Below are 22,989 nucleotides of genomic sequence, written 5' to 3'. Positions count from 1 at the left end.
TCACTCTTTTCTTATTTGCTTGGCTAATTTGATTATACATTTCATGGTCACTACCATCAGCTACAATCCATTTAAAAAAAAAAAAAAAGGGAAAGGAAATGCACTATCACTTGTAATTTGAAGATGAGACTCTCATAAATGGCAAGCAATAGTGCATCTCGCTCTCTTCTTCTTCTTCTTTTTTTTAATACAATGCTATATCATTCAATTCATTATCTAAATTTAACTTTATTTTACATCACTTAAGTTTAATTTTCGCTTCAATTGTAATTTTATTTTATTTTGTAACCACCTGCAAGGTGGCATTCCAGCACATACCTCAGCCCTGCAAATAGGATTATCATTCTTTGTTCTAGCTTCACCTTGTGGTGATTATGCTAAAGCAATGATGATAACCAGTTGTTTCTGGTCGAAATATTTACAATAATAATTTTTTTTTTCTTGTACAGTGTGTGTGTGTGTGTGTGTGTAATAAACTTTATTATGTCATAAGAGCCATTAGAAACTCATCTTTAAATGTACCTTATTTAATGAAATCTTCAAATTGAGACTCATGCTTTTTTTATTATTATCAGCTTTTAAATTTTCCACAGCTCTTATTATGAATTTGATTAATTTTTTCAGAATGTTAGTTTATCTTGACTGGAGTGCATTTGAAAGTAATGATAATTCTTTCAAATGTCTATCATTAATGGAGTGGATCGAATGCAAGTTAAGGATGAGATGGGTTTGAATGGAAATCACAGTCAGGATCAGAGAAATAGGAGTGGTCAGAATGGTCTCAAAGACAAAGGGATGGTTATGTTTGAAATTTGAAATACAAAATCTGAGTTTGTTGCATTAATTGAGTATCAGTAAGCCCAGAGATAATTGATATAAGTGAAAGTTGGTTGTATGAGGAGGATGTGATGTCAGGAATAGAAATAGTAGGATATATGAAGGTGAAAAGAGAAGATGTGGGGAATGCTATTATTCTGTGTGGTGTGAAGTTGAAATTAACTAGTTAGTATATCTGATAGGATGATGTTATAAGCCATGGAATGTAGAGAATACTGATTGTGAAATGTATAAGGATAAGAAGGTGAAAAGAGAAGGAGGGGGGGGGGATCTATTAATCTGTGTAGTGTGAAGTTGAAATTAACTAGTTAGTATATCTGATAGGATGATGTTATAGGCCATGGAATGCAGAGAATACTGATTGTGAAATGTTTAGGCAAATAGGTTTGGCATGTTAAAAGTAGGTGATCCTGATGGGAGACTTTAATTATATAGAATGGAAGGAGGAGATAGCATGTGTAAACATGGAGAGTGAGTTGTTGAATTTCTGAGAGATAAATATCTTAAGCAATATGCGACTGAAGCAACTAGGGGTTTTAATGTTTTGAATTTGGTGATAACTTCCCAAGATGTAGCTGTTAGTGAGTTATTAATACTGCCACCAGTTGGCGAGAGTGCTCATGAAGTACTTGTTTGGAAAGTGGTGAAACAAGAAAAGGTTACTGCCAAAAACGAATATATGTGGAAGTATAAAGCAAGTGATAATGGGAAGCACTGTAGTCAATTAGCATCAATAGGTTAGGTAGATAAGCTGTGCAGAAAAGATGTTGACAGCGCATGGAAATTCATAAGGAAGTATCTGACACAAATAATGTATAACTTCATACCAAGGGTTAAGCAAGTAAATAAAGTAGGAGTGAAATGTATGAACAGTGAAATCGATCAAGCTGTGTTGGAAAAGAAAAAGCTGTGCAGGAGGTACAAGAGAGTTGGTGTTGATTGGATCCATGAAGTTCAGGCTAAGAAAGTGACAAGCATGGTAAAGAAAGAAAAGGTGCAGTGTAAGAGGGGGATTGGGTGGTCAGGCCAAAGTTAAGGCAAGCAAGAGAAAGAATAATTATGGCATTTTGACACTGATGGATAGTCATGGCGGCAGAATAACAGTTGCAAGGGATATAGTGGAATTATTGAACTTGTACTTTATCAGTGTATATCATACTGGTGTAAATGATATGGTGCAATATATAGAATGAAGGCAAGTATTAGGAGAATTGAAAGTGAAAGAATCAGAGGTGTATCAGCTGTTGATTGGGTTAGCTGTTAATAAGGCTGTGGGAATTGATAACATATCACCTTCTTAAGGAATATGCACAACAGTTAGCTATACCCTTAACCTGGTTATTTAATGCAAGTCTTGTAGTGGCTAGGGTTTCTAAGGAGTGGAAAGAAGACAAAATGGTACCACTCCACAAACATGGTTCTAGTACACAAGTTTCCAATTATAGACCTCTCAATAACTGCAGTTTTAGTCAAGGTGTTTGGAGAGATTGGTTAGGAATATAATACAGGATTGGGTTGATGGACATAACATTCTTTATGATGGTCAGCATGGATTTCTAAAGGATTTCTCCTGCTTTAGCAATTTACTTGCATTTTATAATAAGGTAACAAGTGTGTTAGATAATGGAATATCATATACAGTGATATTCTTGGACTTTTGCAAAGTTGGTGTACAAGCTGCAGAGGATGGGAATAGATAGTATATTGGTTAGATGGTTTAGAGATTGGCTCTCTGCATAATACCAGCAAGTGGTGTATGATGGAGTAGTGTCTCAGAGGGTAACCAGTGGCATATCCCAGGGTTCTGTTCTTCTTACAACTTGTTTGTAAATGATATATTATGTGGATTGACTGGGATCTTCAGTTGTTTGCTGATGATGCAGAGTTGGGAGAATTATAAGTAGCACTGCTGATGTTAATTCCCTTCAGGAAGATTTGAATAGGCTTTTGACTTGGACAAAGGAATGGTACAGTAGTTTTAATATTAGTAAGTGCAAGGTGTTACATTTTGGAGTGTAGAAATATAAGCCTATGTACTATATTGATGGTGCTGTACGTGGATGAGATTTGTGATTTGTAATTATGATGGTTGATAGGACCGAAGTTTAGAGGGTACATTGCAAGTGTAGCAAAGACTGCACGTTGTAATGTTGCTACGATAAGAAGTACTGTAACATGTAGAGATAGGAGGTGGTCGTGACACTGTATAAAGCAGTGGTCAGACCACACTTGGACTATTATGGTTAGATTTGGTTACCTGTTTTTCAGTGCGATGTGGAAACATTCGAGAGGTTCCAGAGACGAGTGACTAAGACAATATCAGGACTATGGAATGTTGGCTATGGTGAAAGATCGCAGAGTTTGGTGGATAGGAGGAAAAGAGGTGGAATGATAGAGATGTTTACATTAGTGAGAGGATTTTATCAGATTATTCCAGAGGGGATTTAAAAAGAGTAAAAGATGAGAGGAGAAGAACCAGAGGCCATCCCTGGAAGTTATGTAAGAGTGTGGCAAAGAAGGGTGTGAGGAGTATATATTTTACATGGAGAATTGTCAGTGAATGGAACACATTACCAGAATATGTTGTTAATGCAAGGAGTGTTCAGGATTTTAAGGTTAGGCCTGATAAATATATTGTCAGTTGAAAGACCCTCCCACAATGAGTCTGCAACTCCTTGGAGGGTGTAATAATAATATTAAAGCAGGGTCTTGCAAAAATTTGATGTTAGCCAACCTCTTTGCCAGATCAGTGTGCTGCTTGCCCTTGTGGATTGAAGTGTGTTCTGCTGTACAGTTTATGCAATTGTCAGTTTAACAAATGGTTTTCAAAATTCTCGAAAATTTAACACTTGGCATGAAAGCCAGGTTTGTAAATTTGTAAATTTACAAATTTATAAATTTTTAATATTCGTAAATTTTTGAGTTCTTTGTAAGGTTTCTATATACATTTGGCAGTTCAAAATTTATTATTATTATTATTATTATAGAGGTATTTCCATGGAGTCAAAAAACTCATCGTGAGAATCCATTATTAACACACTAGCAGTTATTCACACTATAACTACAGTATCATAACACTCCTTAAACTCATTCACTGAGAATTTCACTGAAAGCAGTCACAACCATCTCTGACAGTCATTCCATGAAACCTCATTTTTCAGGTTTCATCCAGTTAGCCATACATATATCATACTAAACCTTAAATATAATCACATCACATTCTGGTAATGCCTCCACTCACCCACCACTCTGGATAAAAAAAAAATTTACAATCCTTCATTTACCTCCTCTTTTCTTTTATTTCATATCACTCCTACACATAAGAGGCTGCAAATCTATAGCAACTCAGTAGCATGTATGAATGGTTGTCAAGAGAAAAGTAATTTGTTGGTGTTTTTGTGAATTGCTGGTGACTGTAGTGTTTGGAAAATATTTAATGAGAAAAGTTGTTCCACATAACTGAGGTAAATTAAGATGAATTAATCCCATCATCCTTTTAAAGGTTGTTGAGCAGCTATTGTTCATGTTATTGTAAGTTTAACAGAAATAGTTGTTCCTGAGCATTCCTCATAATTGACATTAGATATAGCTGATCAGGATTTTAAGATTAGGCATGATAAATATGTTGTCAGTTGAAAGACTCTCCCACAATGAATCTGCAACTCCATGGAGGGTGTAATAATAATAAAGCTGGGTCTTGCAAAAAATTGATGTTAGCCAATCTCTTTGCCAGATCAGTGCTGCTAGCCATTGTGGATTGAAGTGTGTACTGTTGTACAGTTTATGCAATTGCCAGTTTAACAAATGGTTCTCAAAATTCTCAAAAATTTAATACTGGGCATGCAAGACAAGTGTGCCCCTATATGCATATTTGTAAATTTTTAAAATTTACAAATATGCATTAATACAAATTTAAGGTTTATATGTACATTTGGCAGTTCAAATTTTTTTATAGATAGGTTGGCTAGCTGTCACATGTGCTACTATTGTAATATTACTTACTACAATATTAGTAAGAAATTTGTAGATATTGTTCTTCCTTCCTCCTCTTTACAAAAGGTGAGGGTTGCAACTGTCACATTATAAGAACCGTGGACTTAATGGTAATTTTTTTTTTTCTCTTCATGAAGGCCGATCATTCAATAAATAAGAATAATAAAAATATGGACTACCTTGTTTGTAGACTCATCAGTTTTTTTTAGTATTTGAAGACTTAACATCTTTCATTTCTGACCTACCAAATATTTCTTTAAAAAATTTTAGTATTTATTTTAGTGAATTTAAATTTTCTGTGCTTTGTGTACTCTGTATAAAACATTTATAATACATACATTCTATGTTATAAGTAATCACTCGTGTACAAGTCCCTTAGTCATTACTCATCAGATAAAGGTCTTTTTTAGTTACTCATAATCAAAATACATATTCATATCTATCTCTCTTTAAATGCATTAATCAAGCATATATTCACAACATCTAATGGTATCACCTGCCACACCCACATGCCATGCAAAGAACTAGCCAGCACACATAAAGATAACCTTGAGTTCTACTTCCCACCCACCTGTCATAAGCAGCAAAATCTCATTTGTATCTTCTATTGCATGATGATCCCTCCCTCCTTTTACTGACTTGTATTGCTGTCACATATCTCCTGTATCTATGTTTCAAACTTTTAAGACCACATCACTCTGATCTTGTGTATACAATTCCATTGTTTATTCATATCCATAGGTCATTTATTATATTGGCCAACTGCTGGATCTTTTCAACTGTCCCCATCTTCAGACCACATCTGTGCTGTCCACAGCAGTCCAGTTATGGTGGGATTTAACAAGCCGTTTAAAGTAGGAGAATAACTTTGCTTTTCTCCTTTATTTTTCTTTCAAGTTAGGGTTCTTTTCAAGCATTACGAATGTTTTATCAGACCGCATGGATGAGGTCCCAAGACCTGTGACATAACAGTGCTATGTGTGGGTTAGTCTTAACAATGTGGCTCCAAACTTTAATTTTCTGTCCACTGTATCCCCCCCCCCTCCTTCCCAAGTGTCTAGCCTCATTCAGTATTCACTACCTACAGCAAATTCCTGTTAATACAAAGGGGTACCCAAAAATAACTGGAATTATTATTTTTATAATACCATATTTTAGTCTACTTCAAAATACTCTTCATGTCCCAATGTTTTTTCCACAGCTGGGAACAGTTCTGGAATTGTGGAATTCCAGAATTGTGAAATTTAACTGGAATACTGTTTATGGCCTGAAGTGACTTTTCTTTCACTTTTTCCACAGGAATGAATCACTGCCCTTTCTTTGTTTTCTTTATCAGTGGACATTTTTAAAAAAAAGTCACATAGAGGGTGGGGAACAACTGCCATGTTGTTTTTCGTCAAGAACTGTTACTGCACATTGTCATGGTGCAGTAACAGTCTCTGTTACTTCATATTTTTGGCCATTTTCATTGTACACTATCACACAGTCCTCTCAAGATTTTGAAAGGTTTTCATCATTTCTGCTTGTCAAAGGTTGGCCAGATCGTGGTTGGTCTTCAACTGACTTGTCCCCATTTTTGAAATGGGAAAACCACTCATAGGCCTGTGTTTTATCTAAAGCATCATCTTTAAAGGCCTGCCAAAACATAACAGTAGTTTCAGCTGTAGTTTTATCCAAAAGAAAACAAAATTTCATGCACACTCTCTATTCCTTGTGGTTAGCCATCACAAAATTGCCAAACTTGCTTGTAAACACTAACAAAAAAGCAGCCAGAACAATGAACCAGTTCACACAGGATAATGTCACTTGCAAGACCAGCACGGAAAACTGCACATTCACAATGCCTAGTAGCATCATTCACCCGTAACTAGAAAATGCACACACATGCCAAGTTCAGATTCCAGTTGTTATTTTTGGGTATCCCCCCTCTCTCTTGTATAATACTTTGCTGTCATATCCTCAATCCAGAATGCATAGCTTTGCTACTGGAAATGTGAAACTAGCATTCATTAACATTTGCCCATAGGATTAGTCTATTAAAGCGAGCTTGCAGAAATTCTTATCAGACAAATCTGGTTTGAGGCTATCTCAAATATAGATATTACAAAGTCTCCTGTAAGACTGGTGATTTTTTCATTTACTGAATGTTTTCTTAGATTAAATGGTGTATCTTTAGTATATTATTGTAGTTTTTTTTTAGTGGATTTATTGTATTTAGTAGTTTAGCAGTATGATTATAGAAATATTGCTAGTTTTAAGATAGTCGTAAAAATGGCATCAAAAACTCATAACAGTGTCCAAAGTACAATGTAACATAGCTGCCAGTGAAGAGAACCCTTGCCTTTTGATAAGAAGCTTTGTAGCATTGATGTTGAAAATATAAACAAGGATAACCTGACATTTGAGGTATTACAGTTAAAGAATATTACTACACAATCAACCAGAGAATTAGAAAAAAAAATCAAGAAACATTGGATAAGAAAAATAATCAGAAGAAGAAGAAAATGAAGGAAAGCACTAATAATAATAATAACAACAAGGTAAGTCAAGTATAATATAAGAAAAAAGAAGTCATATGGCAAGCAATTTGATTGTGAAATTCACTTCCCAGCAGAGTCACTACTTTAAGCTTCTTGTTTGTTTGTGTGTGGGGGGGGATTAATGATGTGACAAATTTAATAGTGAAACGGAACAGAAAAGAGATGGGAGTACTTGTTGAAACTAAGGAGTTAAGTAGTGATAAATATATGAGAGAGGATATGAAAAACTGTTTGAAGAAGTGAGAAAGAAAAGTTAACAAGTGAAAATTGTTGCTTTATTACTGAGATATTACAGTATTGATGTTGAAAGTTTCTACTCGGTTATACTATAAATTAAAGATGCCAAGTAATTTTCTTGGTTTAATCCTTTATCCAAGTGTAAGCAAACAAAGTTTGCCTGTCAAGTAACTTCATGACTGGGCAACTCATAAGGCTAATAGAGAGGCTAATGACTTCACATCACTTGCCTTAGTATTCCATAATGCAAAGCACATATCCTTACTGACACGTACAATGCTATGTTTTATGGGAAGGGTCACTACCCAAACAGTTTCGACCTTTGTTGAAGTCTCATTAGTGGGAGCCAGACCCAGAAGTGTTACCAAGGTTTAAGCAATGCAGAATGATCTGGATGATTCACAAATTTGTGCACTACTACTGTGCACAGATTTGGTCTCCTAGGTTTCTTCTGGAGGTGTTGGAGAGGATTCAGAGATGAGCAACCAAACTGATGACATGTTTGTGGAATTCTTTGAGGGTAGATCGAGGGTGTGTGGGTTGGATAGTTTGGTTGACAGACAAAGGAGAGGGGATATTATAGAGACTTATAAGTTACCAAATGGATTCCAAATAAATTTTTCAATACATGAGTAGTGGGTGAGCACAAGGGAAGTTGTGTAAAAGTAGTTAGTAAGGGTGTGCAGACTATGTTCCTTGGCTGAAGAATTTTGAATGAGTGGAATGGGTTGTTTGAGGTAGTTGTGAGTAACCAACAGTGAACAAGTTTAAGGAAGGGTATGATAAGTATTGTGTAAATAAATAATAGTTAGTATGGTCTCATATGATGAGTCTTTTGACTTAACGGAGATACCTGTATAATAATAATACTAATAAAGGCTTATTCATTCATTTACCTCCCATTCAATTGATTTTCTTAACTCTAAGGATGCTTTCAGAAATAACTTCTTTCAGAAATACTTTAATCACTTCCCATGCACTACTCATTCTTCTGTCATGTGGTTTTCCTCTAAGTAATTCTATAAATTTTGTTTCCCTCATCTTGCATGTTCTTTCCTCCCTCCAGTCTATATCCATAATAGTTGAAATCATCCATAATGATAGCCTTCCTTATATCTATAACATTTCTCTCTCTATGCATTTCACAGTCCTCTTTAGATGACCCCCCCCCCCTTGATCTATAGCAGTATGCAGTTATGTATTTTGTCCTATTAACCTCTATCTCACACCGAACAGCTTGTATTGTTTATGCTATCATCACCATCACCAAAATTTCTACTCTCATTGGATTTAACTCCTCTGCAATTATTAGTAATACTCTCATGCCCATCATATCTTGTCTGTCCTCCTTGATAATACTGAACCTATTCCATTGTATTCCTGTAACAATCCTTACCTGTCATCCAGGTCTCACGAATACCAGTAATCTTTTGCTTCCATTACATCTGACAGTGCTTTGAACTCTTTCTCTTTATTCCTGATGCTTCTGGGATTAGTGCATACACATTATGGCAAACCACCAGCCTGATGAATATTCTGATAACTCTTAAAACATCTCACCTGAAAGAGGCAACTCAACTCCTTGATTCCAAATTTTCACTATATTTCTAGAGTTTTCACTTCTTTCTCAACAAATTATTCTTGTCAGTTCTTGGGTCATCCCAAAATTATTATAATTTTTGGTCTCATTGTTTGTATGTCCTTACACTCATAATTACTACCTCTTAATTTAATACATATGTCCACATTTTCATGCAGTTATCAAGACATGTTTAGAAAATATGAAAATATTTTCCCATACATGAAAATATTGCACACCATTTCTTCTATACATTCTATGCAATGAATTCTATTAATTGAATATTTATTCTCATGATGCTAATATGGGTAATGAAACAAGGAAGGTATTTTAACTTGATAAATTAAAAATATGTTTTCCATTGTGTTATTACTTGGGCCACAGTTCTTATAAATATTTACTTTTATTTTTCTTAATAAAGAGCAATTAATAAGTAAAATGGCATTGAAATTTATTTCAATTTCTTGGAGGTAATTTTTTACTATTTTTTTTTTCTAGTGCCGGGCCTATTGCTAATGCTTTGGATAAAGGCGCCGATGTGGTTATTGTAGGACGATGTGTTGACAGTGCTCTTGCATTAGGACCTTTGTTGCACACTGTAAGATTTTTTTTTTTTTTTATGATAATGCTGTATTTACAATATTAGATAAAACATTGTTTACTGTGCAAAGATTTTTTGAATGATAATGATGATGTAAAAATTTTTGTTGAAATATGATAATATCATGTTCAATACTGTAATGAAAAAAAAAATTTTTTTTTCTCTTTCCTAATACGTTTCATGAAAAATATCATCTACATTTTCAGATCAAAAGTGGCGCTTACATTTAAACAAATATAATTTTACAAGTTATATGATAGACCTAAAAGGTAGCTTAGGACTATACCATGGATGGAGAACTTTTAAAAAAGAAATATCAGTAGTGCATAACAGTTGATTAAGAAATATTTGATAATAGTGGTGACAAATTATATATCTAGAATGAGACAAGAAATAGGCTTGGAATGAAATCAAGGATTAAGGAGATCAAATAGGTATTGCCATGGAAAAGGGGATGATATAAAGCAGTGGGAAAGTAAATACATTAGGAGTATAAGAAAGGTAAGAAACTGACCACTGTAGTAAGTAAGGAAGGAGAATTGGAGTACCAGAATGATGAGCACTGCAGAAAAAAAAATCCCAAGGAAATTTTTTATTATATAGCTAGTTAGAGTAAAAATGATTACTGAAGAATCATCTTTGCTGAATGGAGAAAGGTGGGCAAGTCCTATGGCATTATAGGATTGCTTAATGATCACATTATCAGCATATTTCATTCTGATGGAACTGGTTTTATTCTCAGAAGGAGGAAGTTTAGTTGCAATTACAGTCAAAGCATCTAAGGCTCATGATGGTTATTATTATTATTACGTAACACCTCCAGGGAGTCCAAAGACTCATCAAGGGAGGGCACCTACTCTACAACTCTCTGTCTCCCACTCAATCCACCAACTACAACGAACTGCAACTACCATCATCATCTACATCAGCGGCATCTACTGCCCATCATCACCACTAGTATTTTCACAGACAATCACAAACACCAATGCCCACAGCAGGATTCGAACCCACAGCCTTTTGGCTGGAGAGCTGATACACTGACCACTCAGCCAACCAGGGCTGAGTGGTCAGCATATAACACATTTTTTGTATAATGTAATTTATTGCTAGAAGTGGAGAAAATGGAAACAGTAGGAGAGAGGGAATGAGAGAGATGTATGGGAGTGCTAGAAGAGGAGAGAATGGAAACAGTAGAAGAGAGAGGTATGGGAATGAAAGAAGAAGAGAGAATGGAAACAATAGGAGCGAGGGAATGGTAAGAGGTATAATGTATAGCGACTCAATGATCCGTGGTGTTCAAGATAGGATGCATGAGGAGTGTTTGCCAGGAGGAACAATAGAAAGGGTGGCTATGGCAATTAAGAGAGGTGAAAGGGTGGATGAGATGATTGTGATGGTAGGAACGAATGACTTCAGTGGTAATGTAAGTCGGGCAGCGAGAGATATGAGATTTTTGCTTGAGACTGTACGGAAGAAGACAGAGAGAGGAAAAATAGTGTGCGTGTTGCCTAGGTATGATAATGATCAGCTGAGCAGAAGAGCGGTGATATTGAATGGCATAATAGCGAGAATGTGTGACAAGAGAGGACTGGTATATGTGGATGCTTGGAGTGTGTTTGAGGAAAGAGAGGAATTGTATGCGAGAGACCGTTTACATTTGAATGAGGAAGGACGTAGGCATCTGGAGAGATTGCTGTTCTGAACGAGTCTGTGTGTCCCAGGGAGGATGATAGCAGGGGTGGCCTCTTGTGGGAATGGATACTTGGGAGAAGGGAGACAATGTCAGGTAACACTGAGCCCAGTGGAGTCTAGAAGGGATAATGCTGGGTATAGAAACAATGGCATTTATATGCTTTATACTAATGCCAGGAGTATCCGGAATAAGGGAGAGGAATTGGTGGCGCAGATAGCATCAGCCTGGCCAAAAATTATTGGGATCACTGAGACGTGGTTGACAGAAGGGGATATAACAACAGGAATAGAAGTCGCTGGGTATAGCATTTTTCGTCAGGATAGGAGGGGAAAGCGTGGTGGTGGAGTACTGCTTATGATAAGTGATGACCTATGTACTCTAAGAGTGGAGAATTTGGAAGGAAGTTAGACAAATGATTTTGAGAGCGTATGGTGTGAGGTAGAGGTAGGCAAGACAGGATATTTAGTGGGGTGTTGCTACAGACCCAGGAGCACAGAGGATGGGGACCAGGAGATGTTTAGACAGCTAAGTTTGGCAAGTGCAAGAAGAATGATTGTTATGGGAGATTTTAACTTCAGTAGTATAAATTGGAGAGAGGAAGATGCATGTAGCAATAGGGGAATGGAATTTCTAAAATTCTTGAGGGACAAATGTCTTAGGCAACATGTAACAGAGGGAACAAGAGGTTCAAAAGTTTTGGATTTGGTTATAGCATCAGAAGAGTTGATAATAACTGAGTTGATGTCTCTCCCACCAGTTGGAGAGAGTGACCATATGGTGTTGACTTGGAAAATGAATAGACATGCAGGAGTATTAAAGAGACAGGAACTTATGTGGAATTATAAGGCAGGTGATTATAATAGTCTTAGATGTCGACTTCGGGAAGTTTCATGGAGGCAGGAATTGGAAGGCCGGGATATCACCAGTGCGTGGGAAATTGTGAAAGAATATTTGTTATCAGCAATGGTAAGTTGTATACCACGAGTGAAGAAGAGGACGCAATTTAGAGTAAAGTGGATGACAAACAATATTAAACAGGAATTGCATGCGAAAAAGAGGCTATGGAAGAGATATAAGGAGATAGGTGAAGAGATGCATGAGGAATATAAGACACAGGCCAGAAGAGTGACTAGTGTGGTAAGGAAAGCGAAACTGGAATATGAGAGGAGATTGGCCCTAAGATCCAAAGAAAATCCTAGGGAATTTTTTAGCTATGTGGCCAGTAGGAGGAGAAATGACTGTGGAAGAATGATATTGTGGGATAAAAATGGGAATAGAGTGACTGATGCAGAGGACATAGTGGAATTGTTCAATGAACACTTTATTGGAGTATTTCATCCTAGAGGAGTCAGTTTTAATGCTAGAGGGATAGGACTGGTTCGAGGTCTGGAGGTACAGGAGGAGCGTGTGTTTCAGATACTGAGTACTCTGGATGTCAGTAAAGCTGTGGGACTGGATGGTATTTCACCACGAGTTTTGAGAGAATGTGGTAGGGAACTGACAGTGCCTTTGACCCGGCTTTTCAATGAAAGTCTGGCTTTGGCAAAGGTGCCCAGGGAATGGAAGGAAGGTAAGATAGTGCCATTGCATAAGGGTGGTAACAGACTGGAAGTGTCTAATTATAGGCCAGTCTGTGTGTCATCAGTAGTTGTTAAGATCTTGGAGAAAGTAGTGAGGGACCGTATACAGCATTGGGCAGATGAGGGTAATGTTATCTGTGGGAATCAACATGGATTTGTGAAACGACGCTCTTGTTTTAGCAATATGCTAGCCTTTTATAATAAAGTTTTAAGAACATTAGATGAGGGAAAGGCATATACTGCAATTTTCTTAGACTTGGCGAAGGTATTTGACAGGGTGCCACATGATAAGCTGATATTTAAGTTGCAGCACATGGGTCTGGATGTCAGATTGGTCAACTGGATTCAGGATTGACTGTCTGATAGGTATCAGAGAGTTGTATATGGTGGAGCAGTTTCCAGGAGGCAGAGGGTTACAAGTGGGGTCCCACAGGGCTCAGTACTAGGACCTATATTGTTTAACCTTTATATCAATGACATAGCCAGTGGATTGCAGGGGGATATTCAGTTGTTTGCAGATGATGCGAAGCTGGGAAGGATTATTAGTAATAGTGCAGATATGGTAGCCCTGCAAGAGTATTTAAATAAGCTAGATAGATGGGCAAATGAATGGGGGTGTCAGTTTAATGCAGCAAAATGTAAGGTCTTGAGGTTTGGGAAACATCGATAGGATGCTGCATACTCTATGGGAGGTGTTTATACTGGAGGAAGTAGGGGAGACAAGAGATCTGGGGTTGATGATTGATAGAAACCTGAAGTTTAGGGGACATATTGCAAAGGTGGTGAAGGTAACACACAGGATTGCTGCTATTATGAGAAGGACACTGACCTTCAGAGATAAGAGGGTTATCATTCTGTTGTATAAGTCTCTGATCAGACCACACTTGGACTATTGTTCTCAGAGAGAATGTGGTAGGGAACTGACAGTGCCTTTGACCCGGCTTTTCAATGAAAGTCTGGCTTTGGCAAAGGTGCCCAGGGAATGGAAGGAAGGTAAGATAGTGCCATTGCATAAGGGTGGTAACAGACTGGAAGTGTCTAATTATAGGCCCGTCTGTGTGTCATCAGTAGTTGTTAAGATCTTGGAGAAAGTATTGAGGCACCGTATACAGCATTGGGCAGATGAGGGTAATGATGTCTGTGAGAATCAACATGGATTTGTGAAACGACGCTCTTGTTTTAGCAATATGCTAGCCTTTTATAATAAAGTTTCAAGAACATTAGATGAGAATACCCTGCAAGAGTATTTAAATAAGCTAGATAGATGGGCAAATGAATGGGGGTGTCAGTTTAATGCAGCAAAATGTAAGGTCTTGAGGTTTGGGAAACATCGATAGGATGCTGCATACTCTATGGGAGGAGTTATACTGGAGGAAGTAGGGGAGACAAGAGATCTGGGGTTGATGATTGATAGATACCTGAAGTTTAGGGGACATATTGCAAAGGTGGTGAAGGTAACACACAGGATTGCTGCTATTATGAGAAGGACACTGACCTTCAGAGATAAGAGGGTTATCATTCTGTTGTATAAGTCTCTGATCAGACCACACTTGGACTATTGTTCTCAGATTTGGTCCCCAGGATTTGAAGGGGATAAATTAACTGTGGAAAGGATACAAAGACGGATGACAAAGATGGTTTCAGGACTGTACAAGGATAGTTATGATGATCGGCTGAGAGAATATGGACTGCAGAGTTTGGTGGATAGAAGAAGGAAAGGTGATATGATTGAGACTTTTAAACTGTTGAGAGGTGTTACAGGGTTGACACCGGGGAGTTCTTTCGCTTGGTTGAACAGCGGGAAGGAGTGATGACAAGAGGCCATCCCTGGAAGTTACGAAAGGAAACTGTGAGCAAGAGGGTAAGGAGTGGTTTCTTTGTGTGGATGGTGGTTGAGCCGTGGAATGCATTGCCTGATGGAGTGGTGGGAGCGAGAACGGTCAGTGAGTTTAAGGAGTGGTATGATAGACTTTGCGTTTCTCAGGGGGGACCTCTCCTCGATGAGTCTTGACAGACTTTATGTCTTAGGAAGGACCTCCCTCGATGAGTCTTTTGACTCCTTGGAGGCCTGAATAATAATAATAATAATTATTATTATGCTAGCAATAAATTTATATCCACGTTTGGCAGTAGTCATGAAAATATTTTCATATACAGGTAAAAATGTAGTTTGTCTTTTGTATGTGCCTTCTACATTGATTTAACCTTGATATCTTCCTAGTTCTAGTACCACTGAGGAAATCTCAATAAAGGTCAAAATCAGTATGGACAGTGACCCTTCTCATAATGCATATCAATATGCATGTCCCAAAGGAAGTGTGCTTTCTATTATGGGATATTAAGGCAACTGATGAGAGGGTCAACAGCCTCTGTATACTAGTTGCATAGTTGTGAAGATACTTCTTGGAATGTCAAAACCAGTCTGGGTAGTTGCCCTTCCCAGTGGTGCACCCAGAGGGGGAACCAAGTCCCCACCCCCCAAAGAAAAAGGGAAAAAACACTAGAAAAATTTCCAAAAATCTTTTCGTAATTAATAAAGGGCGCTAGTGGGTCAAGCGCTACGGACGTGTTTTGAAGCGCTCCTGATTCAGATAAGTTTCACTAGGAATAATTAAGTATATATGCGTAATTGTTTAAGTAAGAGCGGCTGTAAACGTTGTACGCTACTGATATTATTAGTGTGGGGTTTTTTTTCTTGCTTAAACTAAATACGAAAACGTTAATATTAGACCTAGTGACCTGCAGAGAAAAAATAAAATGGCGGCGGCATTGTCATTCCATGATTTTAATTTGGATTTCAGTCGGTTCGTTAAGTGTGAGGTCTGTTATATGTATTCCTTCGATTACATAAATGATTTGTGGATGTTTAGTGCGGATGGAAGAAGGGTGTGTGCGAAATGTGACCTGAACGAGGAATTGATGAATGCGAATATGAAGTTGATGACAGAAAGTGCCAGTACCGATTGTGTCGCGAGTGCACGTTTGAAAGAGAAGGACAGTGAGAAAGACAGGCGAAAAAATGTTAAAAAATCAGGAAAAAAGAAAAAGAGCGATTTGACAACCGTAACGGATGTTAAAAGGGACGAAAGTGAGGCAGAAAGAAACGAAATTGAGAGAACGAATGAAAGTAGAAATGGCATTATGCAGAAATCGCAAGTAAAAAAAAATTGAAAGAATGAATGATAGCGAAAAAAGAATGACTGATGGCGAAAGTTGGATGCATGTTGGAACGAAAGTACTGAACCAAAGATGAATGACAGTAAAAGTGAGAAGAATGATAGCGAAAGTTGGACGCATGTTAGTCCGAAAGTACGGAAACAAAGAAAGATATGGGAGAGTGAAAGTGAGAAGAATGATAGTGAAAGTTGGACGTATGTTGGACCGAAAGTACGGAAACAAAGAAGGATGAATGAGAGGGAAAGTGAGAAGAGGGGGTCGAGAGTTAGAAAGTTAGAAAGATTTAATGATAGAGTGAATGTGTCGTGAGGTTCGGAAGGTAAATTGGATTGGATGAAGCAAGAAATGAAATGGATGCGGAATGAAATTAAGAGAATTCAGGTCAAAACTATTAAAATAAATCATGATGGCATGAAAGAGTTAACAAAAGATGAGCGAGTGGCGTTGTATGGCGACTCCATTATTAAAGGTGTGCTAGAGGATAAAATGCACAAGGTATGTTTTCCAGGCGGTAAAAGGAGTAGAGTGATTGAGGCATTGAATATGAGGCGGGAACGAGCAAAAGAGTTAATTGTATTAATTGGTACAAATGATTTGAGAGAGAACAAAGAGCATGTCAAAATGAATGTCAGGAGACTGCTTGGAAAGATAAAGGAGAATAGTGTGACAGGAAGGGTGGTCAGTGTGTTGCCTAGGTATGATTGTGGTGAAATGAGGCAGAGAGCAAGGATTATGAATGATATTCTGGCTGAAATGTGTGAGGAGATGGGAGTACAGTTTGTTAATGTGTGGAATGAGTTTGAGGGACGAAGTGAGCTGTATGGGAGCGATGGACTGCATTTGAGTGGTTATGGTGTGAGTCGCTTGGAGAGACTGCTGCTGGAAAGTGGAGAAGTGAATAGAGAGAATGAATCAGATCGAGAGGGGAGTGATGTGGAAGAGCAGGAGAGTAAGACAGGAGAGATTGAAGGAGCGGAAATGAATGGGGAAGTGAGTGGTATGAGTATAGAAAATGAGAGAATGGGTGTGCAAGAGGAGCAGGGAAACGGGGAGGCTCAGGGTGGACAGGGATACACAGCATGAGAAAGGTGGATGATCCAAGAGGAGGTGAGAGCATGTGTAGGCAGGAAAGTAATGGGATGATCAGGGATCAAAAGGAAACAGATGGAATTGCAAAGGGTTCTAAAATGAAGAAGCAGAAAGGGAAATGGCCCCAGTCCAGCATGGAGAGATCACATCGAGTGAGTGGTATCAGTGGAACTAGCTGTAGATCCAGAAATGAGTTGTTGTGTTTGTATACCAATGCTAGAAGTATAAGAAACAAGGTGGATGAAATGGTTGCACTAATTGCGTCTGTGCACCCAGAGATTGTCGGAATAAGTGAGACATGGTTAGATGAGGATGACATCCTGACAGGAATAGAGATGGAAAGGTATGATGTGTTTCGTGAGGATAGAAGGGGTAAAAAGGGAGGGTTAGTGCTATTGATGATAGAGAAAGAGTTATGTCCATACAAGGTACAGATGCAAGAGGGAAATGGGGCCAGTGGTTTTGAGGCAGTATGGTGTGAGATAGAGGTGAATAGAATCAAATACTTGGTGGGATGTTGTTATAGACCTGGTAATGTGGATGGTGGTGATAGTGAAATGTATAGTCAAATAAGCCAAGCAAATAAGAAAAGGGTGATCATTATGGGTGATTTTAATTATGGCAATATAGACTGGAATGAAGAGATAGCAACTGGAAGTAAAGAAAATGAGTTTCTTGAGTTTTTGAGGGATAACTACCTCAGACAGTATGTAACAGAGGACACAAGAGGATTAAGGGTCTTGGATTTGGTCATCTCATCGGAGGATGTAATTATCAATGAGGTATCAAATCATCCATCAATTGGTGAAAGTGACCATGAGGTGATTACTTGGGTGGTTGCCAGCAGTGCAAGGACCCCTGTGAAAAAAGGGTATATGTGGAACTACAAGGGGGGGGGGGTGATTATGAAGAGCTTAGGAGACAGCTTGCAGGTGTAGCATGGAATGAGGAGTTAGCTGGAAAAGAGATCAATGCAGCTTGGGGGATTTTCAAAAAATATTTAGCGCATGCAATGTCTAAATGTATACCACGGGTGAGAAGGTTAAATAAGGTAGGTGTGAGATGGATGAATAAAGAGATTAAGCATGCAATACAGAGAAAATGGGCATTGTGGAGGCAGCATAAGAGAAGTGGAAGTAACCAATTCCATGAGGTCTACAAAGACCAGGCAAGGAGGATGACTTGGTGGGTGAGGGTAGCTAAAGAGAGGTATGAACAGCAGTTAACTAATGAAAATGAAAAGAATCCTAAGGAGTTCTTTCGATATGTAGCCAGCAAAAGAAAGAATGATTATGGAAGGATGACATTGATTGGAGGAAATGGTATAAAGACAGCTGTTGCAGAATGTGTGGTGGAGATACTTAATGAGCAGTTCATAAAGATCTTTCAATCTTGTGAATGTGACTTCATGGAGAGATTAAGAGCAGTTGATGATGGGGAGGAGAGACTGACTGTAAGTGAGCAAGAGGTGTTTGGGGAGTTGAGTAAACTAGATGTAAATAAGGCTGTGGGACTTGATAATATATCACCGCGTATTCTGAAGGAATGTGCCAGAGAGTTGACACCTGCCTTGACATATTTTTTTAATACGAGTCTTGCACTTGGTCAAGTCCCTAACGAGTGGAAGGAGGGCAAGATTGTGCCACTTCATAAAGGAGGTGATCGAACTCAAGCATCAAACTATGGGCCTATCTGTGTGTGTCAGGTGTTGTGGTTAAGTTGTTGGAGAAGCTTGTGAGAACTAGGATCCAGAGTTGGGTTGACAACAATGGTATAATCTTTGATGGACAGCATGGATTTGCTAAAGGGAGGTCGTGTTTTAGTAATCTACTTACTTATTACAATAAAGTGACTGCTTCCTTGGACAGAGGAGAAGGATACACAGTAATATACTTGGATTTCACAAAAGCTTTTGATAGAGTACCTTATGATAAGTTGACAGTCAAACTAGAGCAGATGGGGTTGGATATTAGATTAGTGCATTGGATTGGAGACTGGCTATCTGATAGGTATCAACAAGTTGTGTATGGGGGTGCAATATCCAGGAAAAGGAAAGTCACTAGTGGAGTGCCTCAGGGATCTGTTTTAGGGCCATTACTATTTAACTTGTATATTAATGATATTGGCGAAGATTTGGATGGAGATATTCAGTTGTTTGCAGATGATGCAAAGTTGGGACGAGCCATAAAGAGTAGCGAAGATGTTGCGGCCTTGCAAGAAGACTTGAATAAATTGAGTGATTGGGCAAGCAAATGGGGATGTGAGTTCAATGTTGCAAAATGAAGGTTTTAAAATTTGGAAAACAAAGATGGGATGCAGAATTTATGCTTGGTGAGAATATATTGTTGGAAGTAGAGGAAATAAGAGATCTGGGAGTGATAGTGGGTAAGAATCTAAAATTTAGGGGACACATCGCCAAAATTGTGAAGACAACACAAAGACTTCTGGGAATGATGAGGAGGACACTGACGTGTAGAAGTAGGGAGATTCTTGTTCCATTGTATAAGGCTTTGATTAGGCCACACCTGGACTATTGTGCCCAGATTTGGTCACCTGGTTTTCAGAAGGATGAAGAGATGTTGGAAAGGGTCCAAAGGCGACTGACTAAGGTAGTTTCTGACCTCTGGAATGTCGAGTATGAGGAAAGATTGAAAAGATGTAATTTGCAGAGTCTAGTGGAGAGAAGGAAGAGGGGAGATATGATAGAGACTTACAAGTTGGTAAGGGGTTGTTATAGGATCAATGGTGGAGAAGTTCTACAGAGAATAGTGGGAGATCAGGGGAGAACCAGAGGTCATCCCTGGAAACTGTATAAAGAGGGTGTGAGTAGGGGAGTGAGAGGCAGGTTTTTTTCGTGCAGAATTGTGAATGATTGGAATGCCTTGCCTGAGAGTGTGGTGCCTGCAAGGAGTTTGAATGTGTTTAAGACCCAGTATGATGAGATGTGTGTGAGATAAAAGGACCTCCTAGATGAGTCTTTGACTCCATGAGGTCTTGTTTAATAATAATAAAATAATAATAATAATAAAATTAATTATTTTTATTTATGTGTGTTGTGTCTTCTATTTCTATACTAAACTGACTGAGCTGCAGAGGCTCTTGTTTCATTTATAGAACATTAATCACACATATGGATTATTGTGCAATATGGAGAATGATCTGAAATTAAAGAAAGTATGTCAATATATATAAATATTCCAGTCATAAAAAAAAGGACATTGGGAGAAATACTTTACCAAATTATGCTTTTGCAGGTGAAGAGGAAACAGCAAAATCAGAAATAATATTTTTTTTTTTTTGTGGAGATTTCCATGAAATCTGAAGACTTGTTGTAGGAGGCCCACACTTACTATTATTCACACAATGCCTATCACTCCTCTCCTTAACTTCATTCACAGACAGAGCACTCACAATCACCTCTGGCAGCCCATTCCACTCGTTTATAATTCTCTGAACAAAAAATCTAGTCTCTCATATCCTTGCTAATCACATTTTTGGAGGGGTGGTATTTTGTTCTCTTTCATGTATTGAAAAACATCATTATCATCTTCTTTATAAAACCCCTTTCATAACTTATATGTTTCTATCATATATCCTCTTTTCTGCCTATCATCGAAACTTTATAACTCATGAACTTTCATCTATCCTCAGAGGAAGCTTTACAGACCAGTCACCATTTTGCCAACTTACCTATACATCCTCTCCACTTTCCTCATCCTCAAAAAAGTCATCCAGCCTTTACAATTGGGTAAAGAATTAAATCATCATCATCATCATCATATCTGTCAAGAATTTAGGCCTAGAATGGCCTGTTCCAGCCTTAGAAGTCATTGTTGAATCTCTTAAGAGGACATCCTGGTTTTCTTTTTCCTAATGGTTTGTAATTTAGGGCTTGTTTTGGTAATCTTTCTGTTTTCATTCTTTCAACGTGTTCCATCCATTTATGTTTATATTTTAAAATTTTTTCTGTTACTGATTCCTGGTTTAATTCTTTCATAATTTGTTCATTTCTTTTATGATCGAATAGAGTATATGTTGCAGTTTTTCTCATAAACTTCATTTCAGCTGTTATTAATCTTTGCTTTTTTGTTTTATTGTCCAAATTTCACTTCCATGCAATAGGACAGTTAGGGTTAATGTATTGTATACTTTTAGTCTGGTTTGTTTTTGTACTAGGGTTAGTTTAAATATAAAGTTAATTACACCTGTTATTTTTAAATATTTTGCAGTTTTTAGGTTTATATTTTTTTCATTTTCATATGTAAAGAATTAAATAAGAATATAATTTCTTGGCTAGTATAATTTACTACTAGGCTACTGAATGGCCCACAGTAGTACAGATGGTTGTATCAAAGTTATATGAAGAGGAATGACTTCCATATTTCTTCTTTTTAGCATCCATAATCCTTTGAGCTATTTTTCTCACTTTTGCAATATGCTGTCTGAACTTTAAATCCTTGCTACCATCATCTTCCAAATCCCAGGCCTTATCAGTTTCTTGCAGTCACCATCAGGTTCATGCTTTGCCACATTGAAATGACAAGCATTCTTTATCTAGACTGTCAGATCACCTTTATTAACCATTACTCTCTCCAATATCATCATCAAATAACTGAATATACAGGGTGTTCGGGATAAATTTGACAGTTTCGTAAGGAAAAAGAAAATCTTCTTTGTATCTATTAAATTTAATGAATTGACAAAAAAACATTACAGGCAGAGTTAATTACAATACTATCAACAAGATTTACTCAAAATAACCACCATTAGCATCGATCACAGCTTCAATTCTGCTTCGGAACCTCGAACAAGCTGATGCTACAGTCTCCCTGGGAAGGGCCGCAAAAACTGTTTTAATTTTATCCATTAACTGGGCTTTTGTATTACTGGAAGTGCGATTGGTGTCTTTTTCAACTGCGCCCCATACAAAATAATCCATGGGGTTAAGGTCTGGGGAGTTTGGAGGCCAAACATTTGGACTGGTGAAGTCGTAGAAATTTTCAGACAACCATTTTTGACTTTTCCCAGAGGTGTGGCAAGGGGCCGAATCCTGCTGCCATACATACGGCCTACCATTGGCTACCCTTGTTATCCAGGGCTTGACTACAGTTAGCAACTCCACGAACAAAGCCCGAATTCCAATGCCAGGGTTCTTCAACACCTGTTCCTGCAGATTTGCGAGGAATTCTGCTGTACGAACGCAATCAGATCGTCTGCTAGGGATCTTTCTTCTTGCTATATCCTCGTAGTCACCATTGCAAGTCTCTAGTTCATGCCTGATTGTTTTTACTGTATTCAGGGAGCATTGGGCAGCAGTCGTAATATCCTTATTTTGATGGCGGGCACGAATCATCATGATACAAGTTATTCTCTTCCATGATTCAGGTGGGTTCCAGCTATCCATCCTTTCTGACATCTTGTATATGAATGAAGAAGGGTCCAAACTTTTAAATGAAGAGAAGTGTGTGTTAATACATGTAACTTACGGAAAAATATAATTAATTATAAATATGTCAAATTTATCCCGAACACCCTGTACTTATTTAAATCATTCCCAATATCATTAATATAGAAATTAAACAGTAGTTGTCCAAGTACATAGGCAAATACACCACTTGTCTTCTTCACCATATACTGTTCTCCAGAGTCTGTTCATCAACTAT

At 37.8% G+C, this 22,989-nt stretch overlaps 1 protein-coding gene across 2 annotated transcripts in view; it reads left to right on the top strand.

Moving 5' to 3' along the window:
* The window catches only part of LOC150106701 (uncharacterized), a 568,467-nt gene that overhangs the window by 189,786 nt on the left and 355,692 nt on the right, over positions 1–22,989 (top strand). For both annotated transcript variants that reach the window (XM_090393288.1, XM_090393289.1), the window contains exon 5: positions 9,685–9,784. In XM_090393288.1, coding sequence (XP_090249414.1) covers positions 9,685–9,784 — 100 coding nt within the window. The remainder of the gene's footprint in view (positions 1–9,684; positions 9,785–22,989) is intronic.

Source organism: Typopeltis vanoorti, chromosome 5 (assembly GCF_054136105.1).
Source record: "Typopeltis vanoorti isolate ZY-2024b chromosome 5, IOZ_Tvanoo_1.0, whole genome shotgun sequence".
Classification (NCBI taxonomy): domain Eukaryota; kingdom Metazoa; phylum Arthropoda; class Arachnida; order Uropygi; family Thelyphonidae; genus Typopeltis; species Typopeltis vanoorti.
Note: the sequence above shows the minus strand (reverse complement) of the source record. Positions and strands in the feature narration are given on the sequence as shown.